This window comes from Quercus suber, unplaced genomic scaffold (genome assembly GCF_002906115.3).
Source record: "Quercus suber isolate HL8 unplaced genomic scaffold, Cork oak 2.0 scaffold_177, whole genome shotgun sequence".
Taxonomy (NCBI): domain Eukaryota; kingdom Viridiplantae; phylum Streptophyta; class Magnoliopsida; order Fagales; family Fagaceae; genus Quercus; species Quercus suber.
Genome location: NW_027069637.1, coordinates 793,276 through 818,721, shown reverse-complemented (window position 1 = coordinate 818,721; position 25,446 = coordinate 793,276). Strand labels below are relative to the sequence as shown.

At 38.4% G+C, this 25,446-nt stretch overlaps 2 protein-coding genes across 2 annotated transcripts; both read left to right on the top strand.

Annotated features, from left to right (window-relative positions):
- The first annotated feature begins 2,946 nt into the window (after positions 1-2,946).
- On the top strand, positions 2,947-4,265 carry LOC136061180 (cyclic nucleotide-gated ion channel 1-like). Its single transcript, XM_065778282.1, has 2 exons — positions 2,947-3,054; positions 3,795-4,265. The coding sequence occupies exons 1-2, from the start codon at positions 2,947-2,949 to the stop codon at positions 4,263-4,265; spliced, it is 579 nt and encodes a 192-aa protein (XP_065634354.1).
- Positions 4,266-7,562: 3,297 nt separating this feature from the next.
- LOC136069572 (uncharacterized) lies at positions 7,563-8,634 on the top strand. Its single transcript, XM_065778281.1, has 3 exons — positions 7,563-7,739; positions 7,837-8,250; positions 8,314-8,634. The coding sequence occupies exons 1-3, from the start codon at positions 7,563-7,565 to the stop codon at positions 8,632-8,634; spliced, it is 912 nt and encodes a 303-aa protein (XP_065634353.1).
- The last annotated feature ends 16,812 nt before the right edge of the window (positions 8,635-25,446 follow it).

Here is a 25,446-nt window from a genome sequence, read left to right as displayed (position 1 = left end):
AATAGTTAATAACACGTTTAATAATTTAATAATTTAATTGGTCTAACTTGTGTATGTTGCAGGTTGATGTGACAAGTAAATGATATGAAACGTTTAGAGTATAAAATTCAACTTCTAAAACTTCAGATGGTGAAGTCCAAATATCTTCAAACTTGAAGGGAAAATGTTTCCCTCCAAATTACCCTTCAAACTTCTCCTATATCTTTTTATTGTGTGTGAATTTTGATAATTTAGCTACTAGATTGCATATTCCTATTATATCTTTCATGCTTACAAAAAGTTAAAGAAAGTCAAAGATTAATAGCTATATCATCGATCAAATATTTAAATTTCAAATTTTTTGTGGTATAAAATTATACATAGAAAATAACTCTATTATTCGAATAGTAAAATGTGTGGAAGAGGATCTTTAATCCTATTCAAGAGGATTGCTAAGATGATTTCCGAGGATGCACCTTGGACCTCGGGGACGGGCACTGGATAGCTAAGGGACAAGCATCCGTTGACCTTGGGGATGAGCAGTAACCCTGAGAAGCACATAAAGTTAAAATATCACAGAGTGATGAAAGTAGACTTGGCACAAGTTACAAGAAGGACGAAAGGAGAAGGGTGTGAAAGCTATCCCCTCCGCATTAAATGCAAGACAACTGCTCCTCTGGCCTCATTAATGAGCAAATGACTGTGAACAGTGGTGGCACAGCTCAAATTGCAAGGCAGAAGCTTACTAGAATGTGCTGGATGATACAGAAAACCTGAAAATGCAATCTCAGCCCTCCAAGTGTACGGTTAAGATAATCCGTATGTAAATATAAAAGGAAAATGAAGATCTTTATGCAAGGGATCCAAAGAAAAAGAGGAAAAGAAAACTTTGTAACCAAGAGAAGAAAAACACTTATATATACAATTATCCATCCTCGAGCTTGACCAAGAATCCTTTTCATCTCCATAATGTGTACTCTTAATCATATAATAACATACTATTTCATTGTAACTAACTTTAACTCGCCTAAGTGGTTTGTATTCAACCCATTCTCTAACAAATCTATTGTAGCGGGCTTGTTGGGCCACTGTTTGAGTCTTTCTTGGGCTAGGGACCAATTTGGCCCTCACAGAAAATATGCAATTCAATTGTTAGATTTTCAAAATTCACATTCACAAAAAGATATTGGAGAAATTTCTCTTCAAAATTCAAACTAGTTTGAAGTGAAACATAGTTTAGCTTGAAGGATGTATTTTGCACTTTACCACAAATATTAAGTCCATAAGGAAATATTATCCATTTAAAAAATAAAAGTATTATATTCCAGATGAAGTCTATGCACTTCCTCCCAAATTCAAAGTAAAAAAGTTCAACAAAAATATAAAATCAATAAGTCGCCAAAATGCTAAGCATCTATATTGATAGCGTTTAGAGATATATATGAATGTGTTTGGATAGTAAATGGTTTAGATATTTAAGCTTTGTAGAGGTTACAATAATATGCCTTATAAAATTTTGAAATTATTCATTATTTTTTGTGTTTTTATGTTTAAATATTGATTAAATATAAAAATTATTTGACAAATTTAAAATGATATGAATATTTACTTATTGTACATGTTAAATAGATGGTGTTATATGTGTCATTTTATATCAATATGAATAAATTAATATATCAATGTGTCAATTGCGAGTCAAGTAGTTTCTAACACATTTTTCTGTAACATTGTTTTTGAGTTGACCAACACTTGCTAAAGTTCCAACCCTAACCCGTAAAAGAATAAACAACATTTTATATATTTTTATAAAGATGGATTTAAATTACACATGATATAAAATTACACATTTTTTATACTATTAAATTTAAGTAGATTTTACCGTAAAAAATATAAACCTATTAATGCTGATTACCATCTTGTTTTAAATCCATATAGAACGATATTCGATCACTTCAAATTTACCTGTACTGAGCAGACTGACTTGTCAATTTTGTTAGGCTTGTGCGGGCTAAAACTTTCTCTATACGAGTCTAATATGTAATTTGGGCTGCTTTTTTTTTTTTTTTTTTTTTTGGGCTGCTTTTGAATAGTAGTAGAAGGTTTTGGACTGCTAGTCAAATTTGACACTAACTTTTTCCGATGCATGGCTAAGTAACAAGGGACCTTTTTGTTCGCTTTTCGGCTTCGTTTTGAGCCATCAATCACTGTCTTAAACAAGCCCAACGGCTCTCTTCTGGGATCTTTAATGTTTTTCCCTCATCAATTTTTGACACGTGGTTAGCCACGTCACTTTTTTCAGACTTTCAGTACATGCATTCACCTTTTTAAACTTTCAAAATTTTAACTATCTAATTAGGTAAAAATTGTAAAATTGAATCTCTAATTTTCAATTTTTTAAATTTTATTTTTGTCATTTTAGTCTATGAATTTTTAATTTTTATCAATGCAGGATTTCATTAAAATTCAGTTAGAGGCCACCGTTAATTGAGTAAAAACGACATTGTTTTTGCTGTTTTTTTTAATAAATTTTGGAATTTAAAGAAAAAAAGAAAAATTTGTTTAGAAAAAAAAAAAAAAACCAAACCATAGAACTCAGCAGCAGTGAGAGTCAGAAACCAGAAGAAGAAGAAGTAGCACACACAAATGTCTTCCTCAACCGTTATTCGAGAGCTACAGTGCTATCTCAGCAAACTCCAAAAAGAATGGGCTATTGCAAAGCTCGGAGTTTTGAGTTTTTGGTGTTTTAAAGGTATCATTGTGTGAGATCGGACCTTAAAGAGAGAAAGGAAAGAATGGCACCGTCGTTTCAATGGTTGGCGAAAGAGAGCCACCGTGGCACACCGGTGGTGGTGAAGATGGAGAATTCGAATTGGTCAGTGGTGGAGCTGGAGGGTCCGACGGAGGACGATTTTCTCATCACAACGGACTCGCCCGAGTCGGGTCGTACCAGAGACAAAGGCCTCCGCAATGTTCTGCCTCGCCGCCTTGATTCGTCGTCGTCTCGCTTCAGGCCGAGTCGACTCTGACGAAATCGAAAACGAGAATGAGCACAAGAACGACGACGCTTCGGTGGAGGTAATGGGGAGAGAGAAAGAGAACCCGACAGTGAAAACCAAGTTCTATTTCTGCATCAAAATGTTGTTGTAGGTGTCTGTGATTTTACTCGGGTTTGGGTTTTTTTTTTTTTTTTTTTTTTTTTTTTTTTATTTTTTTTTTTTTAAATATATGTTCATGCATGTATGTTACAGATTTAATAAAAAATTAGAAAAAATTAATGTATTATATTAAATTATTTACTTAATTTACTACATATCAATTTAGTAACATCATTTCAAAAAAAAAAAAAAAAAATTAGTAACATACTTATGTTATTAGTTTCATAATATATTATCAAAACCAATCAATTAAATTTCAAATATTTATAGTAAAACAACAAAAAAAAATTATTTATGTTCTCATATTAGTATAATTTTAAATGATTTTATTTTTACTTATTTAAAGTCTAATATGCACAAACACATCATATATGACATCAGGATTTGCTAATCCAAATTTAAAAAAAAAAAATCTTAATACATTAAACAAAAAAAATGATAGATTATAATAAAAATTAGGAAAATTTAGATGTTCATCAATATAAATAATAAGATATGGAAAAAAAATATTGATTTTGATAATTTTATTATCGTATATAATAACACAATTTGATATTGACCCGTTTTGCCATGTTTAGACATGTTACAGTTAATTGTTTTACTTCTGGAAATTAATAATTTCTTCTTTTAATTGGTTTTTTCTCTGTTGTTTGTAAGCAGGTGCCAATGCTTGGTAAAAAAAACCAACTGTTGCAAATGATATGTGACTATCTCAAGCCAGTGTACTACAATGAGCACAGCTATATTGTTCGGGAGGGAGAACCACTTGATGCGGCGATTTTTGTCACGCAAGGCATTATATGGAGCTTCGCAACCAGTAATGGTGAGGGTACTGTCTCCTCAGGGGCTCAATGCATTGAAAAAGGTCATTTTTATGGACAAGATCTTCTAGATTGGGCTTTGAACGACTCCCCCACATCACTTGATCTATCCAAGCTCCCAATCTCTACAAAAACTGTCAAAACCCATGCAAAAGTTGAAGGCTTTGCTCTAATGGCCAACGACTTGAAGACTGTAGTTTCCAAATGGAAAACCGAAGCAGCTTCTGCTTTACAAGCCGCATGGCGCCGCAGCCATCCTGAAAAGAAGAATGAAAAGCCTTCCCAGTCGGCTTCAGAAAACAAAAACTAGCTATCATGCTGATCAAGCTGCTTTAAGAATAAAAATTCAGAAGTTCCTGGTATTGCTGTTGAAAAGCTAGTTCGCTAGTGACAGAGTTGCTAGTTTTTTGAAATTAGATGATGAACACATTAGGCAATAACCCCGGCATGGGGACAAAATATTTGTTTTAATTGATTTGAATATTGTTTGTAAGAGTCTTTTAAAGCTTCATTATTTTTTATTATGAGTTGAAACTAAAGAGCTATGGACACCTTCTTGCAATCCTAAAAATTAAGGGAAAAATAATAATCTCACATATGTGCAAATTACATAATTCACCTTGACATTAAAATTATCATCACATAAGGTCATTATTGATTTGAGGAAAAAAAACCTTTTGAGTTAGAAATAGGGCCCAGGTATTATGAAAAAACAATTTTGATTGGCCAAGAAATAGTTTTAATTACCATAGGCATGCATATTCTAATTTTTCTTTATTGGCCCCTTTTTTTTAAAAAAATTGAAATTTAATAAAGAAAATAAATTCTATTGGTCCAAATTTTGAATTATGATAGCTATGCAAGTACAAGATAATCCCAAGAAGTAAATACTTCAATTTATTGAATTATTTAAAAGATTATTTTATCTTTGTTGAATAATGTTATTGTCTTAGTAGTTATATATATATATATATATAGGGACCGTTTTTGTAGCCCAAATCCAAAAGATGTGGGTCGAAAGCCCAACGAACCCAGAACAATGAATTTGTAGAGAGTGGATCGAAGGTTTAGGCGCTCGCTGGCCTTAACGGAGCATAAACTACTTTCTTTTTATTGGAAGATACTAAGACTGATTTACAACTTAGGGATGCTCCTCGGCCATAGGCCGAGGAGGTTTTCCCTTCCCAAACTCGCATTCTCGAACCCCTCCAAAACCAAAAAACTCCCCCCCCCCCACTAACACTTAGCTCACATTTCTTATATATCCCACTCTTTCTCTTCCTGTTGATCATCTATTGGCCTCTCTTCTGACCATCCGTCCCATCATAGGTCATATCCGTGCTCAAGTGGCTCACCCTGATCGATGTTGCCTTGTCAAGGGGTTACATCCCCATTAATGCGGCCAGGAGGGTTAGGTGAGCGTATTCAATGCCGAGGTGACAGTTTGCCCAAGGCTTGCCCCTTCTGCATACTTCCGTTGCCAACGTGTGGCATTGGGCCCTCTCCTCCTCGGACAGCAAAAGGAATCTCTTTTGATGGGGTGGCCCTTGTGTCATCCCAACTTCTCGGACGCCTGAGGGAGGGCACTCCTCGGATAAGTTCCTCTGGGGTCAGCTCTCGTGCTTCCATCCTCGGACCCCTCATGTGTCCTCGGCGCGGGCCCTTGGGCCTGGTTCGGAGTGGGCCGGGGCTATTTGATTTTCTGGCCCCACAATAGCCCTTCAAAATCTTGCTGCACGCGTCCCCAGGCGGGGATGGAGATTTTGACATCCTCGGGCCTGTTCCGTGCCCAGTCGAGCCTTACTCCTGGTCAGCGCGGGGGTTTATTCATCTGCCCAAGGCACGTTGCTGACGTTTCGGAGTGTGTAACGCGTCCATCATTAAACTCAGGCGGCTCTGTGTTCCCCACGTCTAACGAGGCGTTACCAATCCAACGGTGGAGGTCTGTTTCGCATTTATGGCGGGAAAAACCCGCACGGTTCTTTGATTTGAGGTATAAATATCCATACGAACCGCTTCTTCCTGTTCCTTATTTGCAATCAAGAATTCTCGCGCGTCCTTCCTGAGTTCAGATACATTCATATCTCCAGCACCAAAAAAAAGCCTGTCCGAAGAGCTCCTCCCTTTTCCAGTAAGTCGCTCTACCCCTCTCTGAGCTTTCTTTCTCGTTACTCCTTCTCTTTCATTTATTCCTTCTTAGTTCCTTTAGGTGTCAACTGGGATGGGTAGGTTTAAGAGATATGTCCACACTGAGGCGGCGATGGAGAAATTCATCGCCGACTACCGAATTCCCGCCAATGTGGGTCTGAGATATGGTGAGGATGGGGATTGGCGCTTATATAAGCAGGAGGGTGAAGTGGTAATTCCCATTGTCGCCTTCCTCGAAGGGGGAATGACGATCCCCATGGGGCCGGTGATAAGGGACTACCTCACGCACTTTCAGTTGGCCCCTACCCAGTGTGGGATAAACGTCTTTAGAATTTTGGGCTGTGTGGACGCCCTGAACGAGAAGATGGGGCTAAGGTTGACCCACCACGACGTGAATTGGTGCTACAACCTTCAGCATCTTAAGGGCAAGTCTTATTATCTGAAGACGAGGGATGACAGGGTGCGGCTCATCCAGTGCCTCCCTGAGTCCAACAAGGGGCTAAGCGAGGACTTCCTTATCGTGTCAGAGGAGTGGCACGATGGCCTTCACTGCCCAACGACGGAAGGGATACTGGGTGGGGCAGTAGAAGTAGGAGGGGTTTTGAGTTCTTTTGCCCTTTTTTCTTCCCTTTTCCCTTTTGCTGACATGGTGGTGTTTTCCCCTTGCAGACCCGCACGCTTTTGAGCGCCACTTCCATTTAATCAACCGGGAAGATTTGCAGACGGTGCTGAGGGCGCCGGTTTATGTAAACGAGGACGACAATCAAGTCAGGGCCGCCCACATAATCTTGGGGTATAAGCCTGCCCAGAAATCGTTCCCGGTTCCAAAGCACGTCATCCTAGCCAACGATCCTCGGCTTCAGAGGATTACTGTGACCGAGGACGGATTTTCGTTCCCTGAGGAGCCCCCCGATCAAGGAATTGTCATGCTAGCCATCCCCTCTTCTTCCCAACCATTCGCCGAGGCTGCCGAGGAAGATCCAGAGGGGGAAGGGGACGCGTTTGACGTTTTCGCTCAGCTTGATCAGTCCGAAGACCCTCCCGGGGATTTGGGTGATCCTAATTTGAGCGAAGCAGACCTCCTTGCCTCTGAAGCCCTTCCTCCACCAACAATGGGTTACAAGAGGAAGCCCACCATCGACTTGCTGGACTTGATCGAGGGCTAGCCGGGAAAGTCCCAACAAAAGCTTCCTCCTACTCCTCCGAAGACAAGGTCGACTTCCGCTCAGCAGAAGCTCCCTCCTCCTCCTCAGACACGCTCGCCCTCTGGTCCGTGCCTGCCAACCTTAAGAAGAAGAAGGATAAAGGCAAAAGTCCTATAGAGGATAAGACGGTGTCCTCGCAGGAGGACGACACTACTCTGCGGCCGTCCAAGTAGCTTAAAATAGGCGACAAAAGTGAGGACAGGCAGGTCGCCGACACCACCTCGCCCGAGGCTCAGGCCTGGCTCCCAGTTCCGATGCTCCGTGGGGAGCCCTTGAGGGATAACGCCTCCCTCAGGGACTTCAACGAGGGCGAAGGAGCGCGCGTGGCCGATGCACTGGAGAAGAGCCTACTTCTCCCGGCGGACATGGCCGAGCTTAACTCTTTGACGAGCGAACAGGTCTTCCTCAGCCTTAAGCGATATGTGGGGATGGTAAGGGCTATAACTTCGACTCTTCTCCCACTCTTTTTCTCTCATTTGGGCTTACTGCGCATTGGTTATTCTGGCAGGCTGTCCAGGCTATCTTTAGGTTGGAAGGGGCGGCGAACGATCAGAGGAAGGCCCTCAGCCGGAGCATGATTGGTGCTTTCAAGCTACCCAGGCTCTGAAGAATTCCGAGGCTGACCTCACCAAGGCCCGAGAGGAGTTGAAGGCAGTGACCAGGGAGCGGGACAGTGCACTGTCTGGTCTTGAGGGCACCCAGACCCAGGCCAAGGAGCAGATAAGGCGCCTGGGCGAGGCGGAGGAGCAGCTGCAGATCGCGAGGGACCTGATAGCGGATCTGCAGGTTAAGGTGGCAACGGCCGAGGTGGCCCAGAGGGAGGCAGAATGGGCCAGAGACCAGGCTCAGCGAGCTAAGGACGAGGCAAATTTTGGTAGGGAGATGGCCCTGAATGCCAAGGAGGAGGGTGAGACCGCCGCCTACGCTGAGGGGGTGGCTGCGGTAGAAGCCCTCTATAAAGCTTAAGTCCCGGGGGTATGTAGGCAATACTGCTCCCAGGTCTAGGCTGAGGCCCTCAAACAAGCTGGGGTGGCAGCCACATCCGACTTGTGGAAGGCGGAGAGCGTGTACTACCCCCCCGCTATCCGCGAGGCCACCCCTGACGGCGCCGAGGCCGCTGAGGTTGCTGAGGAGGTAGAGGTCGCTGACCTATGGGAGCATTCGAGCGAGGAGGTGCCCCAGGAGATAGTGGACATCCCCTCTGATGATCCAACCCCCACTGCCGAGAAGGCAGCTGCTCTCGCCGTACCCTCGCAGGCCGTCCCCTCTGGCCAGGGCTCAAAGGGGTCAGGGGTCGCCCTTGTCCAGCCTGAGCAAAAGGAGTAGATTCTCTGGCGCCTCGGCTCTTCCCATTCTCATATCATTTTATCTTATTTTGTTGTGCTTCTTCTCTATGTACTGTGGCTCTTGCCATGCAACTTTTATGGACTAGTTATTGTAATGCGAATTTACTTTCCCTTCTTATCTACTTCGGGTTGTTTGTTTGTGTGCATGCTATCCGCTTCCTTTCTTTTCTTTTTATTTGCATGAGTTGTATCTCGGCCAATTGTGCCAGGAATCACGATAGTGGGGAAAGAACGTATGCGTAGGCAGCCTCCTTGCGTCCCAAGGGTTAGGCGAGATTTTGGCCCTTTCCTGACTTAGGGTATTTTGGAGTAGTTAGTTTCCCCATAGGCTTGAGTCCGAGGACTATGCAATGTCTTGGTTTTGCCTAACGCTTCCATTTCTCTGTAAGTATCTAGTTTTCCCATAAGTTTGAGTCCGAGGACCATGCAATACCTTGGTTCTGTCTAGTACCCAGGTATAGCTGAGCGGTTAGTTTTCCCATAGGCTTGAGTCCGACGACCATGCAATGCCTTGGTTCTGTCTAACGCTTCCATTTCTCTGTAAGTATCTAGTTTCCCCATAGGTTTGAGTCCGAGGACCATGCAATACCTTGGTTCTATCTAGTACCCAGGTATAGCTGAGCGGTTAGTTTCCCCATAGGTTTGAGTCCGAGGACCATGCAATGCCTTGGTTTTGTCAACGCTTCCATTTCTCTGTAAGTATCTAGTTTCCCCATAGGTTTGAGTCCGCGGACCATGAAATGCCTTGGTTCTGTCTAGTACCCAGGTATAACTGAGCGGTTAGTTTCCCCATAGGCTTGAGTCCGAGGACCATGCAATGCCTTGGTTCTGTCTAACGCTTCCATTTCTCTGTAAGTATCTAGTTTCTCCATAGGTTCGAGTCCGAGGATCGCGCGATACCTTGGTTCTGTCTAGTACCCAGGTATAGCTAAGCGGTTAGTTTCCCCATAGGCTTGAGTCCGAGGACCATGCAATGCCTTGGTTCTGTCTAACGCTTCCATTTCTCTGTAAGTATCTAGTTTTCCCATAGGTTTGAGTCCGAGGACCATGCAATACCTTGGTTCTGTTTAGTACCCAGGTGTAGCTGAGCGGTTAGTTTCCCCATAGGCTTGAGTCCGAGGACCATGCAATGTCTTGGTTCTGTCTAACGCTTCCATTTCTCTGTAAGTATCTAGTTTCCCCATAGGTTTGAGTCCGAGGACCATGCAATACCTTGGTTCTGTCTAGTACCCAGGTATAGCTAAGCGGTTAGTTTTCCCATAGGCTTGAGTCCGAGGACCATGCAATGCCTTGGTTCTGTCTAACGCTTCCATTTCTCTGTAAGTATCTAGTTTCCCCATAGGTTTGAGTCTGAGGACTATGCAATACCTTGGTTCTGTCTAGTACCCAGGTATAGCTGAGCGGTTAGTTTCCTCATAGGCTTGAGTCCGAGGACCATGCAATGCCTTGGTGTTGACCTCGCCTTCGATTTAAGTCCCCGTCTTTTTCATTTACGAGGTGTCTCTTGGCCGTTCGCGTTCCGTGCTTGACGTTTCGATGCGCGAGGCGTGGCTTCATCAATATCCTCGTGAATTGATACAAATCCAGCGGTCTATGATCCTCTTGGGATTTGGTAGCTTCGTGATTAGCACTGCTGATAATTCTCTTTTCGAATTCTGCGTGGATTAATTCCCACTAGCCTTCATCCTCTATATAAGGTTTTTCGTGGGAAAGGTCTATCCACACCCCATGAACTTCCCAACGCAACTAGAAACACTTCCCTTTAATTCCCCAAACCCCTTCAATAACCCTGCCAGGATTGTGACCGGAGTTGGTAGATATGGGGCGGTTTTGGGCGGGTGTGAGGGCACCCGGGCCAAGGGCCGTTGTGACCGCAGCCCCCACTAGGCTTCTGGCGCGGCAGAGTCCAGGCGTAACATTGACAGTGCCATGCCCGGTGGCCAGGAGGGACGTCCCTGAAGTACCTAACGCTCCTCCCCAGGGAGCACCCCTGCTGGAGGAGGCGCGCGAACTCATGTCATGGCTGGTGCCTGAGTGTTGTCGTCTTCAACGGCCAACGCTCGTGAGGACTGGAGAGAATCAAGGGAACATCACGAGGGAGGGCATCCCGGTGCCCCTACATCTGCTCCTCGCTTTGTTCAAGCTCCGCCGCATCGGACAAGGAGTTGTTGGTGGCCTAGAACCAGGCTAGCCCCAGCCCCCTTTCCTCTAGCTAGTTCTAGAATAGGTCCACCTAGGCCTCTGATTGTAGAATTAGCTTGTAATAGTAGTGCTTTAAAGCACGCCTACCTGAGCCTCTGATTGTACATTGTAACTTTTTGTTTAATAAAGTAATGTGTAGTTTCTTTCCATCTTTGTTGAATCTTCTGTTTTGCACTTTTATCTTTTTGCAATGTTTGTTTGGTAGTTCTTTTTTTTTTTTTTATTTATTTATTTATTTATTTTTTATCACCACCAATCTTCCGTAGAATGATTACTTAGAACGATCGCCTGTTGTGCCGGCCAGCGCACTAATCCTTCCCACAGACGGCGCCAATTGTAGGGACCGTTTTTGTAGCTCAAACCCAAAAGATGTGGGTCGAAGGCCCAACGAACCCAGAACAATGAATTTGTAGAGAGTGGATCGAAGGTTTAGGCGCTCGCCGGCCTTAACGGAGCATAAACTACTTTCTTTTTATTGGAAGATACTAAGACTGATTTACAACTTAGGGATGCTCCTCGGCCATGGGCCAAGGAGGTTTTCCCTTCCCAAACTCGCATTCTCGAACCCCTCAAAAACCAAACCCCCCCCCCCCACTAACACTTAGCTCACATTTCTTATATATCCCACTCTTCCTCCTCCTGTTGATCATCTATTGGCCTCTCTTCTGACCGTCCGTCCCATCATAGGTCATATCCGTGCTCAAGTGGCTCACCCTGATCGATGTTGCCCTGTCAGGGGGTTACATCCCCATTAATGCGGCCAGGAGGGTTAGGTGAGCGTATTCAATGCCGAGGTGACAGTTTGCCCAGGGCTTGCCCCTTCTGCATACTTCCGTTGCCAACGTGTGGCATTGGGCCCTCTCCTCCTCGGACAGCAAAAGGAATCTCTTTTGATGGGGTGGCCCTTGTGTCCTCCCAAGTTCTCGGATGCCTGAGGGAGGGCACTCCTCGGATAAGTTCCTCTGGGGTCAGCTCTCGTGCTTCCATCCTCGGACCCTTCACATGTCCTCGGCGCGGGCCCTTGGGCCTGGTTCGGAGTGGGCCGGGGCTATTTGATTTTCTGGCCCCACAATATATATTGGAAATATTTAATTAAAAAAAGAAAGATGAAAACCTTGTTTTATCTTCTAAAATAAATAAAAATTCAAAATAAAATCAGAAAAACAATACTTTAAGGGTGTTTGTTTCTGATTGTTTTTGGTATAAATGTTACTTTGTTTTAGGACTAAAAATAGCACCGAGCCCTAAAACACTGAAAGGACCTCTCCCCCTATAAATAGGGGAATCATGAAAAAGGGATCCAGTTTTGGTGATCTATCGTTAAGTTATTGAGGTTGTTTGGATTTCAAGTTTTTCATCACTCATCACTCATAACTTTATTTTTCTCACTCTTCACTCAAAAATAGTGAGTCCTAGGGAGGCAATTGCTGTTTGGCTTTGTTCTCATTTTTTTTGTTTCTATCACTCACTCGTATCTTACATTTTTGAGTTATGAGCGATGAAATTTAGAAATAACTTTTTGTTGTTTTTGTGTTATAAAAACTGAGCTACGATGGCATAATTGTAAGTTTCGTCACACTATGGATCCCACGGTTAGTGTGTTGTCTCATCACCCAATTGCATCCCCAACGACTTTATTCACACTCTCTCAGACCATTACACTTCACTTTCTTTTATCATTTCATTCCCAATCCTTTACCCATCAACTATTTCTTCCATCATGCGGGTAGCTTAACTGTGAGCGGACACAGTGCTCAGTCAATGGGTCTCACATAAAAGTGTGTATTTTAAGTTTTGAGAATGAAAACTCTAAAACCCTTACTACCACTACAACCCACAAATTTTCATCATCCCACCTATATTTTCATAGCATAAAAATTTGTTAAATAACACACAAATCACTTAGAAATCCCTAAAATCCACCACACTTTGAGAGTTATTTTCTAAATAAAACAATCGGTATATATTGTCATATTCCATGGATGAAACCATTCGACCAAAATCACGTCTACTCTGCCAATTTCATAAGTTGTGTTTGTGAATTTGAAGAGAATAAGGAGCTTGATGACTGAAGGAGTCCAAAGGAAGAAGAAGGGATGGTGATTAAATTTGTGGTCAAGAGATTAGTAATGAATAATTTTGAGGATTCAGCGCTCACTTATGTATCGGACAGTGCATGCACAGGTAAAACGTTGTCCTTATTAGTTAATTAGAGTTAATCTTATTTGAATATGATTTCATTTATGTAGTTCTCAAGTATGGATATTCATAATATCTAAAAGGATATAAAAAAATAAAAATAAAATTATTTAGGTAGGAATTTCTTTTGATGATTATAACATGTCATTTGATTGATTGTCACTTTGTTTTAGAATGTTAATAGATTTGGTTTTCCATGTTATTTGAGTCATCATCATGTATTCACATACTCCTGCATTACATCAAAACAGTATTTCAAGTATTTGGATAGTAGATCTAGTAATTTTGATTTTCATGAACACATCTTGCATATTCATAGATTAGTGATAAAAGTGAAGAACTGCCTTAATTAAGTTTTTCACATAAAATAACATCTTAAGGCATCATTTACAAAAATTTCAACATGTTTTTTCATTATCTGTTTTCTCATGTGCTTATGCATTTCTCTAATCATGCTCATGCATCTTTCATCTTCGGTATATATTGCATTGCATTTTGGTTCACTTTTTGTTTAATGTACGTTTAATTAATAGGTTGACTAATTTAGTCAATATTTGAAGTAGCCCACCAGAAATAGGCCTAGTCTGATCTGGGTTACATTGGAGTTGGACTTGAATCTAAAATGGGCTTGGGTTTGTATTCATAGATGGGCATTGAATTGGACTTAACACTTAAGAGACGTTTAGGTTTATTGGACTAACTGGTTTTGGGCCTTAGGTTAGGCAATGGCAACAGGGGTTGAGGGCAGGTTTCGGTTAAGGTTCCTTAGCTCTGATTTTTGAGTGGCCCCAATCACGGATGGTCTGTGTTGGAAATCATGTTGATGGACATGCTTGATTAATTTGGGTGTGATCTAATTGGGCTAGTTTTGTGCATTGATATGTATGTGTAAGCGTGCGAATGTATATTGAAGTGTATGCTTTTGTGGGTATAGATTAAGGTTGTGTGAGCTTTTGTGTTTATGTGCGTGAAATCAATGTTGTTAGTTGTGTATGTGGTTGTGCGCTTTTTGTGTGCATCTGTGTATATATGCAGTGATGGAGATGATATGAAGAAAGGCTTTAAGGGGTTAGAGCAACTGATTGCAAAAATTTGCAAAATACAAAAAGTGCTCAATTTTGTACATTTTAATTCAAAAAAACACCCACATTAGTATTTGTAAAAATGTGCAAATATACAAAACTGCTTTGCAAATGAACAGTAACCGTGCATATATGCACGATTACTATTCATGCATGTGCAAATGATTTTTTTATTCTTTTTTTCTCTCTCCCTGTCATGTTGCTCTCTCGTCTGTCTTCTTCTCACAACAAAGAAACAAAAAGGTGGGTGGGGCCATGTGGGCAGTGGTTTGTTTGATATAATAAAAAATTAAAGAAATATTATTATTTAAATAAAATAGATTATATAATAGATAAACTGATGTGGGTATTTTGTAAAAGTGAGTGTGTAAAATAGAAAAAAGTATGTTTTTTCTTGTAAAATAGATAAGAATTTTGCATGGACTGATATGGTTGCTCTTACTTGTGGTTGTAGGGTCTGTTATTGTTGTAGTTGCGACGTTGATGCTATAGTCGATCATTGTAATTGCTGGGTGGTGGCTATTTCTTAAAGTGATTTTTCTATTATGTGGTAAAGATGATGGTGATTAATTATGAGGAGAACTAGGGTTTTAGGAGGATATGAATGTTAGGATCAAAGTCTTTTTTTTGGTAGGATTTTTCCTTCAGATTTGTACTCTTGAGGTTTTCTTTTGGGCAATGCTATGTACACAATATATATATATATATATATTTACAATTTCACAGTTGTTAAAATGTTATTGAATTTTATGTGGCTCACCACTTGTTATTGTTTTCATTTATAAGAGAAACAATCGATTTGTTAGGTCATTTGGATGATGTCACTTAGGTGATGTTAGAAATTGAAAAAAAAAAAAAAAAACCTTTAGAATATAAACATGTGGTAAAGTCTGTTAATGCCAAGTGAAAAAAAATTTGGGTTGACATGTGGCTTTGATGGGATCCTATAAGCTCCCACATGGGGAAAGCAATTAAGACATGAACTACAACATGGAACTGCTTTTTTTTGGTTGAAATCTACCCCAAGACTTGGGGGCACACCATAAGGCTTTAATAGCAATTGATTCTATCCACAAATAAAAGATGGTCACATCTCTTGTTTAGTTGATCAAGACTTAATGAAATTCCTTAAGAAAATCACGTGCATATTCCAAAATAAATTGGTGTCGCCATTTAATAATATTTAGAAAATTTTGTGGTTTAGTGTGGTAGGAAGCACTTGTAAGCTTGAGCTTGTAAGTTTGAATAATAGCAAGCTTTACTAAGTGGTGTCATGCCGTGTCAAGATCTAAGTAAGCTGGGATAATAACCATAGCCGCAACCTTATTTTTGTTATTTTAATGGGATTTATATTTTATAATCCCACAAAAAATAATATCATGCTGTCTTGATAAAAAAAAAAATTAAAAAAAAAAAAAGACAATCACTCTCTAAAGAGAAATACATCCAAGAAAACAATAAACAATAAAGAAACTAAACAACGTCTATATATAGAGACCAAGGTCTCATAATACATGCCAGCAAAATCATAAAGCAATAACATAAAAAGGTCCACAAACGGACCATCAAATAACAAAAGTTCTTGGTTTGAACCGGCTCCCATCCTTGTCAAAGCATTTGTACATTTGTTGGCTTTACAATGGCAGTGCTTCATCCTCACTTGAGGAATTTGGTTAATGAGAGTTTTGCAATCCATAATAAGGGAGGCATGATGTAAATTACTACTATCATTACTAGAGACCCAACCAAGCATAACGATAGCATCAAATTCAAACTCAAGAGCCAATAAATTTAAATTAACGCATAACATAAGTCCATCTCTCAAAGCCTAGAGCTCGGCAAAGTGATTTTATCTTCAAAACATATGAATTTATTTTTCCAAGAATGTACAACACATTTTCCAGTCAGAGACTATTTGTCATATACTGTGGGAATGCTCTTTTGCTAGAAACGTTTGGGTCCTGGTTCAAGCAAGAGTACAAAAATGTTCAAATGCGGCGCCATAATTTTTCTTATTGTTTCAGCTTATGATGAAAAAGCTGAATTTGCAGGAACTTGAGATTTGGGGCACGGAACAAATTCTATTTTTACATAGTTCAATTACACCCAAAGGCAATTTTGGCTGGAGCCACTGAGCTATTGGCAGTATACCAGAGTCTAACAGCAACACAAACAAACTCCGAAGTTTTGCTTGTTATGCAGTATTTTTCTTGTCTTGCCTTTCATGAGCTCTGCTGTTCTTTGAGCACTGTGGTGTGGTATTCTTGTCCGGACGTGCTGTGTTCAGACTTACAATTGTATACTTTAATACAATTTCTATCATTTAGCTCATAATAAAAAAGATAGCTTCTAAAATTTTAAATAATCAAATAATAGGAAATTTTGTCCTCTTTTATAAGGAATCATATTTTCTGCGATCTCACTTTTTTGGTTAGATATCCGCCAAATTAACTTGGTTAACCTCTTTCTCAAAAACAAAAAAAAACTTGGTTAACCTTGTTTAATATGGTAAAAAATGATGGGTCAAGAAACAGGTTTCATAATATACAAACTTGTGAAATTTATTCTGATATCTGATAATGAATATACAAAAACTCAGTAAAACTTCGATCAAACCTTAGTCTTTGGAACTTTTGGTAAAAATAATACCTTTTAAGTCGTCTGTATTGCATGAAATGTTTGAAAATTTTACGATAGTCTAAATTGGGTAGCAAGACCTCCTCCCCCAGAACGAACAAGAAGAAATGCTAAAAAAATAAGGACTTATCCGCGTTGCGACTCGCGATTTGTGAGGAAGGTTCTTGAGACTCATGTCATGCCCTTGTTACGGACACAGTTGGAGTTTATGTAATCGTTATATAATATTTCACGTGAAACATTCATGGTTTACCAAATTATTATAAGATAGTGTTAAAACTAGTGATTCCGTTTACTTATCAGTCACTCTTTGTTATTTCTAAAACTGCTAGTTGCTGCCACACCTCGCGGACAAACAAAATTAATCAATTTGCAAGTTGCAAAATATACCTATTATTTCTAGCTAGTAATAAAATGATCGTGCAAGGCAGTTGAACTTGGATTTGTCACATGCAATCTCAATATCATAAAGTCTTTAAAGTCAACTAGGAACCTTGAGGTTTTATTTTGTTAAGGACATATTTTATATAGTTGGCTAATCCTTTGACAAAACGCACTTTATTTGTATTTGGATAAATTTAAGATGTGTTTAATACTTCAAGAAACATGTTGTTCAAGTCTAGTATTAAAGCCATGAAGATTGGACCAAGAAACAAGTGAAGAAAAAGGTATTCAATAAAGCTGGACAGATAACTCGACACCTGTGGACAGGTAACTCGACACCTGTGGACAGATAGCTCGACAGCTTCTCGACACCTCTCGACAGTTAGCTATCTATCGAGCTTCTTAAGATTTTTCCTTATCGCAATCTCGACACCTCCTGGACACCTGGTGGATCGATCGAGAAAGTTTCTGTCTCCTCGACACCTTCTCGACACCTCCTCGATAGTTGTATCTGTCGAGCCTCATTAAACCTCGACACCTGCTATCTATCGAGGTTACAGAAATCAGAATTTTCAGATCTGATTTTTGGGTCAGGCTTTTGTACTTGTGTAGGGTTTCTTTTCTCACAACCCTAGACCTATATAAGGCATATTTTAGAGGCCGTCACATAAGAGAATACAAAGAGAACATAAGCAAAAGGTGACTGATGCCTTATTCTCTCTGAAAGAAGCTACTGCGTCTTTGCGCCTTAGAGTTTTGTAACCAAGTGCTTCTTGATCTTCATTGTTGATGAAGTGAAGAACTTTGCAGCCAACATTCTTCTTCCTCAAGTTGGTGAGTGAGTCACGTACTAGGATTCGTGCAAAGGAGTTAGTCACATATTGGGATCCGTGCAACATCAAAGGGTGGCGTTCATTTATTAAAGAGTTCAGAGGTTCTGAAGTGGTAGAAGGTTTCTACTGTGAGTTCATCTACGGGGATTGTAGAGTTTAGGGACAAAGGTTTTGTACTAGATCTGAAACTTCTTTTTACTATAGTGAATTGCTTTTCGGGAAGGTTTCCCCCCAGGTTTTTTACTGTAAAACTGGTTGGTTTCATTGTTTTTCTTGGGTCATTATATCTTATCTTATTTATTTTTCGCTGCATGATTTTGACATGATATTAATGTTTGTTTGTTTTAACAAATTTTATTCATAATAAATCTAATTGACAACTTGGATTTAAAACTTGATAATTCTATCAACTAGGGTCTAAATTTCCCAACAAGTGGTATCAGAGCGGGTTCACTCTTATTGGATTAATTTCCTGAGTGTGATCCATTGACCCCTGTTGTCATGGATAGAGGACAATCTTTATTTATACCTCATTTATTTGATGGAACTAATTATGTGTACTGGAAAGTTCGTATGAAAGTTTTTTGCAGGCTCTAGGTGAACAGGTATGGCAAGCTGTTGAAGTTGACTGGATTAAGTCAAAGGAAGCGCCAGTGGATTTGGATGATGCAACAATCATAGTGGCAAATTTCAACAGTAGGGCCTTAAATGCTTTATTTTGTGGGGTGACCAATGAGGAATTCAAGAAAATATCATCCACAAAAGTTGCCAAGGAAGCATGAACCATTCTTGAGACCACCTATGAAGGTACCAAGACAGTAAAGATTGTGAAGTTTCAATAACTCACTAGTAGTTTTAAAGAAATAAGGATGGATAAGGATGAGACCTTTGATGAGTTCTATACCAAACTCAAGGATATTGTGAATTCTGCCTTCAACCTTGGAGAATGTATTGTAGAATTTAAAATTGTTAGAAAAATCCTTAGATCTTTACCTGAAAGATTCCATGCAAGATCACTGCCATTGAAGAAGTCAAAAACATTGATCAAATTCCTTTGACTGAGTTTGTAGGGAACCTTCATACCTATGAGATGGGATTAGGCTCAATGGGAAAAGGTAGAAAGAGCAAAAACTTGGCTCTCAAGGGTATAGAGGAAGAGATTGAGGACTCTGAAGATGAAGATGAAAGTGAAGATGAGAATGAGGATCTAACTTTCATAACTGATGAGATTATCAAGCTTCTCCAGTTTAGAAAAAAGGATAAGGACAAACCTTCTAGAAAATCTAAATTCTTAAGGAATGGCAAGAATGAGAAACCCTTCATCAAATGCCATGAGTGCAAAGGTTTTGGTCATATGAGGATAGAGTGTCCAAACTATCTCATGAAGGAAAAGACCAATGAGTCAAAAGATAAAGGGTTGGTTGCTACTTGGAGTGATACTGAGGATGACTCTTCTAATGAGTTTGTGAATGAATGTCGTCAAGTTATGGACTTTGTTGTCTTAACCGATAAGGTGATTGTGGAGAGTGATAGTGATAGTGAGGATTCTTCTGATGATGAAGTACCCAAAAAGTTGACTCTTCAATAAGCCTATGATAAGCTATGCACTGAATTCATAAAATCTGAAAAGACTTCTCATCTTTGTAGAAAAGAGCTTAATGAGGTAAAAACTGAAAACGTTGATCTGTTAATCAAACTGGATGAGACTACAAGTTTAGTTGAGACTTTTATAGTGGAGAACACCTTATTAGAAAAGAAGGTCAAGAATCTTAAAGTTGAGCTTAGTCAAGCCAGAATAGAGAAGATGTCTAGTTCAAAGCTTGATGAGGTCTTGAGTGCTTAAAAGCCTAGTTCTGATAAAACTGGCTTAGGATATGCTGTTTCCTCCAGTCCCTCCTCTTCCACGACTTCTGGATCAAGGACTGTCTTTGTGCCACAATCTAAGAAAGGTAATAAAGGTATGAAATCCAAAACTGATTTGGCTAATTCTAAATCCTTTGTTAAACCTAATGTTTGTCATCATTGTGATGTTGCTGGACACATTCGTCCTAATTGCTTTAAGTTGTATCATCATAAGCAATTGTCCAAACGGTCACAGGTTTCCTCTCAAGGTCCTACACATTTGTTTGGAGAGCTATTAAAAGTTTTGAGCTTTTTAACTCAATTTCAGGAGAATTCTAATTCTTCTATGTCCTTTAGTAGACATACTAGGATACGTGCCTTTTCATCTTCACAGCCAAAGACTCGTACTGTGTGGGTGAGAAAGGAGCCTAAGACTTAATTGTCTTTTTTATTTTTCCTCTGCTTTAATCCTTTCTATCTAAAGTAGGACTCTCTTTGCTTGATTTCATTTTTGTTTTTGGAATCACACTTTCATGCATCTGCACTCTTCTATCATGTTTTCATGCATATGCATCTTTCTTTCATGCTTTCATGTTGTTTGTCTGTTTTTGTTTGGTTGTTTAGTTTTTTATTTTGTTTTATTTTCAAAATAAAAAATAAAAAGGAAAAATCAGAAAAATACAAAAACAATGTGTGTTTTGTGTACTTTGGTACTTGTGTACCTTGGATGGCCATTGAAACAAAGTTTTCTATACTTTGTATCTTTTGTAATTTAGATGAGTATCTCTATGCACAACTAAGCAAGTAAGTTTTGTGGCTCTTATTTGTGATGAGTATAAAAAATAAAAAGGAAAAAAAAAATACAAAAACAGTGTGTGTTTTGTGTACTTTGGTACTTGTGTACTTTAGATGGCCATTGAAACAAAGTTTTCTAAACTTTGTATCTTTTATAGTTTAGATGAGCATCTCTATGCACAACTAAGCAAGTGAGCTTTATGGCTCTTGTTTGTGATGAGTAAGATTAAGTTATCTCTTAAACTTAACACTCGTATCACTCTTTTTGACGGGTAAGACTAGAAAATTCTAAGAGAAAGACATAAATAACTATCTCATCACTATTACCCACCAATCATAATATGACACATGTATGCTTCGGCATAGCAAAAATGCAGTGTCAAAGACACTCGTATTCTTCGGCATAGCAAAGGTGCAGTGTTAAATGCTTAACATCTTGGGTATTTCTTTTCTCTCTCTTATATGCCTATGCATGATATGTTAAAATAAAAGAAAATATGCAAAGAAAAAATTAAAAAGCAAAAAGATAAAAAATGCTTTAAATATGGTTGCAAGCGTGTATTCTAAGAGATGTGAGAGTTATAGGATGTACCTCGAAGGTGATAGTTCCCATCAAACAGTTATGATTGTGTGTGAGTTAAAGTAATTTTCTCATATCTCAAATCGTCATAACTAGTTGACACTTATGCAATCTTGCAATATTTTTCACACACAACACGCAATATTCTTTGCTACTCTTGATACATGTGCAGGTACAATGTGATTTGGCCATCACAAGTGTTTACATGCGCTAATGTATGCTCACTAAACTGTCTTTACTCATTTTTGAAATATAAAATTGGTTAGACTTGTTTAGTGTGTGTGTTTTGAGATTTATGTGCTTAACATTTTTCTTGTTGAGAGATTTGTTTTTCACATGTTTTGCATTCATAGCATCTTATTTCATTACATTCATGCATTTTTATGGATTCTTTGTGCCTCTTTGATCATCTTTATGTTTCTCGAGTGAAACTGTCTAACTTCTTGTACCCTTTGTCAATCATGACAAAAAGGGGGAGAAATTGTGTGAGAATATGTGGTTTCTTTTTGAAGATTTGATATGTTAGGAGAAGAAATACATTCCTTTGTAAGGGGGAGATGTGTTTCATCTTGTTAGGGGGAGTGCTTACTTCCTTCTTCTTGTACATTGGGTCTTGTGACCATTGTTTACTTACATTATGCTTATCTTTTTTATATGTTGATGTATGTTTCCTTCACCTACCTTTACATGTGTTGTTTCTTTTCTATCTTCATACATATGTTTCTTATACTTGTATACAATCTATTATTTCTGTTTCATACTAAGATGCCTTAATGAATTTTGTTTAAAGTGTTTCAGAAATACAGGTTGTCAAAGTCTACTTGCCATAAACTCTCTTTTTACAAATTTTTTCAAGAGTTTGTGTTAGGATAAATTTTATTGTATTCAACAAGTGAGTATGAGTTGAGTGATTTATAACTTCTCTCACATGTTCATTTGTTTGTTCTGGTTTTGTCACGGATTGCCAAATGGGGAGATTGTTAATGACATATTTTATGTAGTTGGCTAATCTTTTAACAAAACGCACTTTACTTGTATTTGGGTAGATCTAAGATGTGTTTAATACTTCAAGAAACATGTTGTTCAAGTCCAGTATTAAAGCCATGAAGATTGGACCAAGAAACAAGTGAAGAAAAAGGTGTTCAATAAAGCTGGACAGATAGCTCGACACCTGTGGACAGATAGCTTGACAGCTTCTCGACACCTTTCGACAGCTAGCTATCTATCAAGCTTCTTAAGCTTTTTCCTTATCGCAATCTCGACATCTCCTGGACACCTGGTGGATCGATCGAGAAAGTTTCTGTCTCCTCGACACCTCCTCGGTAGCTGTATCTGTCGGGCCTCATTAAATCTCGACACCTGCTCAACACTTGCTATCTATCGAGGTTACGGAAATCAGAATTTTCAGATCTGATTTTTGGGCCAAGCTTTTGTATTTGTGTAGAGTTTCTTTTCTCACAACCTTAGACCTATATAAGGCTTATTTTAGAGGCCGTCACATAAGAGAATACAAGAAGAACATAAGCAAAAGGTGACCGATACCCTTATTCTCTCTGAAAGAAGTTACTGCATCTTTGCGCCTTATGGTTTTGTAACTAAGTGCTTTTTGATCTTCATTGTTGATGAAGTAAAGAACTTTGCAGCCAACATTCTTCTTCCTCAAGTTGGTGAGTGAGTCACGTACTAGGATTCGTACAAAAGAGTTAGTCACGTATTGGGATCCGTGCAACATCAAAGGGTGGCGTTCATATATTGAAGAGTTCAGAGGTTCTGAAGCGGTAGAAGGTTTTTGCTGTGGGTTCATTTACGGGGATTGTAGAGTCTAGGGACAAATGTTTTGTACTAGATCTGAAATTTCTCTTTACTATAGTGAATTGCTTTTCAGGAAGGTATCCCCCCAAATTTTTTACTGTGAAACTGGTTGGTTTTATTGGTTTTCCTGGGTCATCATATCTTGTCTTATTTATTTTCCGCTGCATGATTTTGACATGATATTGATGTTTGTTTGTTTTAACAAGTTTTATTCATAATAAATCTAATTAACAATTTAGATTTAAAATTTGGTAATTCTATCAACCGGGGTCTAAATTTCCCAACATATTTTATTATCTTTCATTTTTTCGTTTTCTTGAGTACCCACTTGCAATTGCGAGGTGGAGGTTGTAGTCAATTAGCAAATTGAAGAACGTGAATTTATATGACAGAAAATCGAACCTGATAAACTATAGTAGCAGGCTTATTTCAAGTCTGACTGAGCAAATTAAAGAGACTAAGCTCGATTTGGAATTTAGTAGAAAGCAAAATGTGGAGGAAATTTATAAACAAGGGCAACCCTTACTGTTCTCACTTCTCATAAATAGTTTCTAGTATTTATGGAACCACTTGCACTAACAATAGTCTATCCTATAGTCTTTCTTTAATAGTATTGTTTCGCTTACCAACCATCGAATTTATATATTGTTTGGTTTCATTACACATTTCCAGAACAACCCGACAGTTCTCTTTTTATTTTATTTATTTATATCATAACTAATAGATTATTATTATTATTTTTATTTCAAACTTATATTAAAAAGAAAATCTTTCTTATATTTTCAATGTCTTTTAAGGTTTACAACTTACAAAAGGAAAATAGTGGTTGATAAAAAAAAAAAAAAGGGGGTTTTAATCGAAAAGAGAAAAAAAGAAAAAGAAAAATATTATTACATTTCAAAATTAATTAAAAAAATATAAACAAAACTCAAAGTTTTTTAAATACTTTATTTTTTTCATTAATATATAATTTATTCTAATTTTTAATATTGGTTTTACATTAAAATTTGAGGTTTTAGTGTTTATATATAAATGATTTTTTTTAATAAAATAAAAAAGTTATTGTATTATTTTTGTATAGATTTTCTTGTAATAAAATTTCACCTAATATTTGTAATAGTTATATCTATTATTAGATTAGTCTAAGTACTTGTTTGCACTTGCCTTTATGTGCATATCACTTACAATTTTTTTGAAGTCAAATCCTAACTCCATCACTGTTTTTCAATATGCACACTCAAGAGAGGTTTCTTTTTACAGTACTTGAAAAATAGAATTTTTCTAATCTGTTTCTCACTTTTTAGTGATCAAAATTCTTACTTTGTGTTAATTAGGTGCGTGTTTATTCATAATTCAGACGTCGATTATTTTATTTTGGAAATTGCCTCATTAAGAAGCTTTAGGTATGATTTCTCACCTTGGTTAATTCTCAACTTACAATCAAATATATGCATAAGTTTTGTTATTCCATTATAACACGTTTTATTCCTTACAGTAAAGATTGTCACTCCTGTACCAATCTTTTTTTGGAAGTTAAGTTAATAGTAGTTTAGTTACTTCTAAATCGATTATCACTATAAACATGTTTTGCATTTTGTATGGTTTAGTATATGTTTGGATCCAGATAAAAAGCAGCGCGTTTTGCATTTGTGTTTTTTTTTTTTTTTTTTTGAACCATGATTTTTGACTTTTCTGTCAGTGCACTGTTCACACGAGCAAAATAAGCAGTGGACAATGCACACCAGTGGGTCCCACAACACTATTCACTTATTTAAAAATTATTTTACTACAGTGTTTTTAATTTTCAACAAAATAAGCTGTATCCAAACGGAACCTTTTATTATTATTATTATTATTATTTATTTTTTAAAGGATAACTGATGATTTTATTCATAAAAAGTAGAATACAGTCAGAATAGGTGTAAATAGTTGCACAAAATAGCCAACATTGAGCAAGCAACAACTCCTAGACCACGCTAGAAATTCAATGTCCGCTATTTTTTATTTCTCAGGATTCATGATGTTGAGAGGCAAGACGAGAGGAATGAAGCTGAAGATGGAGGTCCTCTAGTGCTAGGATCGAGCAGCTCAATGAAAATTCATGAGCCGCCTAAGTGGTTCTTCCGATCTTGGAGGATAATATTTGGAGTGTTGTGTGTGATTGCAGTAGCATTGGATCCTTTGTTCTTTTACGTTACTGTGATCAATGAAGATAAGAAGTGCATTGGGATAGACAAAAAGTTGAGAGCCATATCTCTTATTTTGCGCTCTATTACCGATATCAGGATCTAGATCCTCTCCATTTCCCTTTGAAATGGAGAGAGTCCAGTACACGGACAAGATTTCTTTGAAAATTATCAAGGGCCAAATTATCAGAGTGATAACAGAGATAATCACAAGGAAGCAAGAGCAAAGCATGATACAGT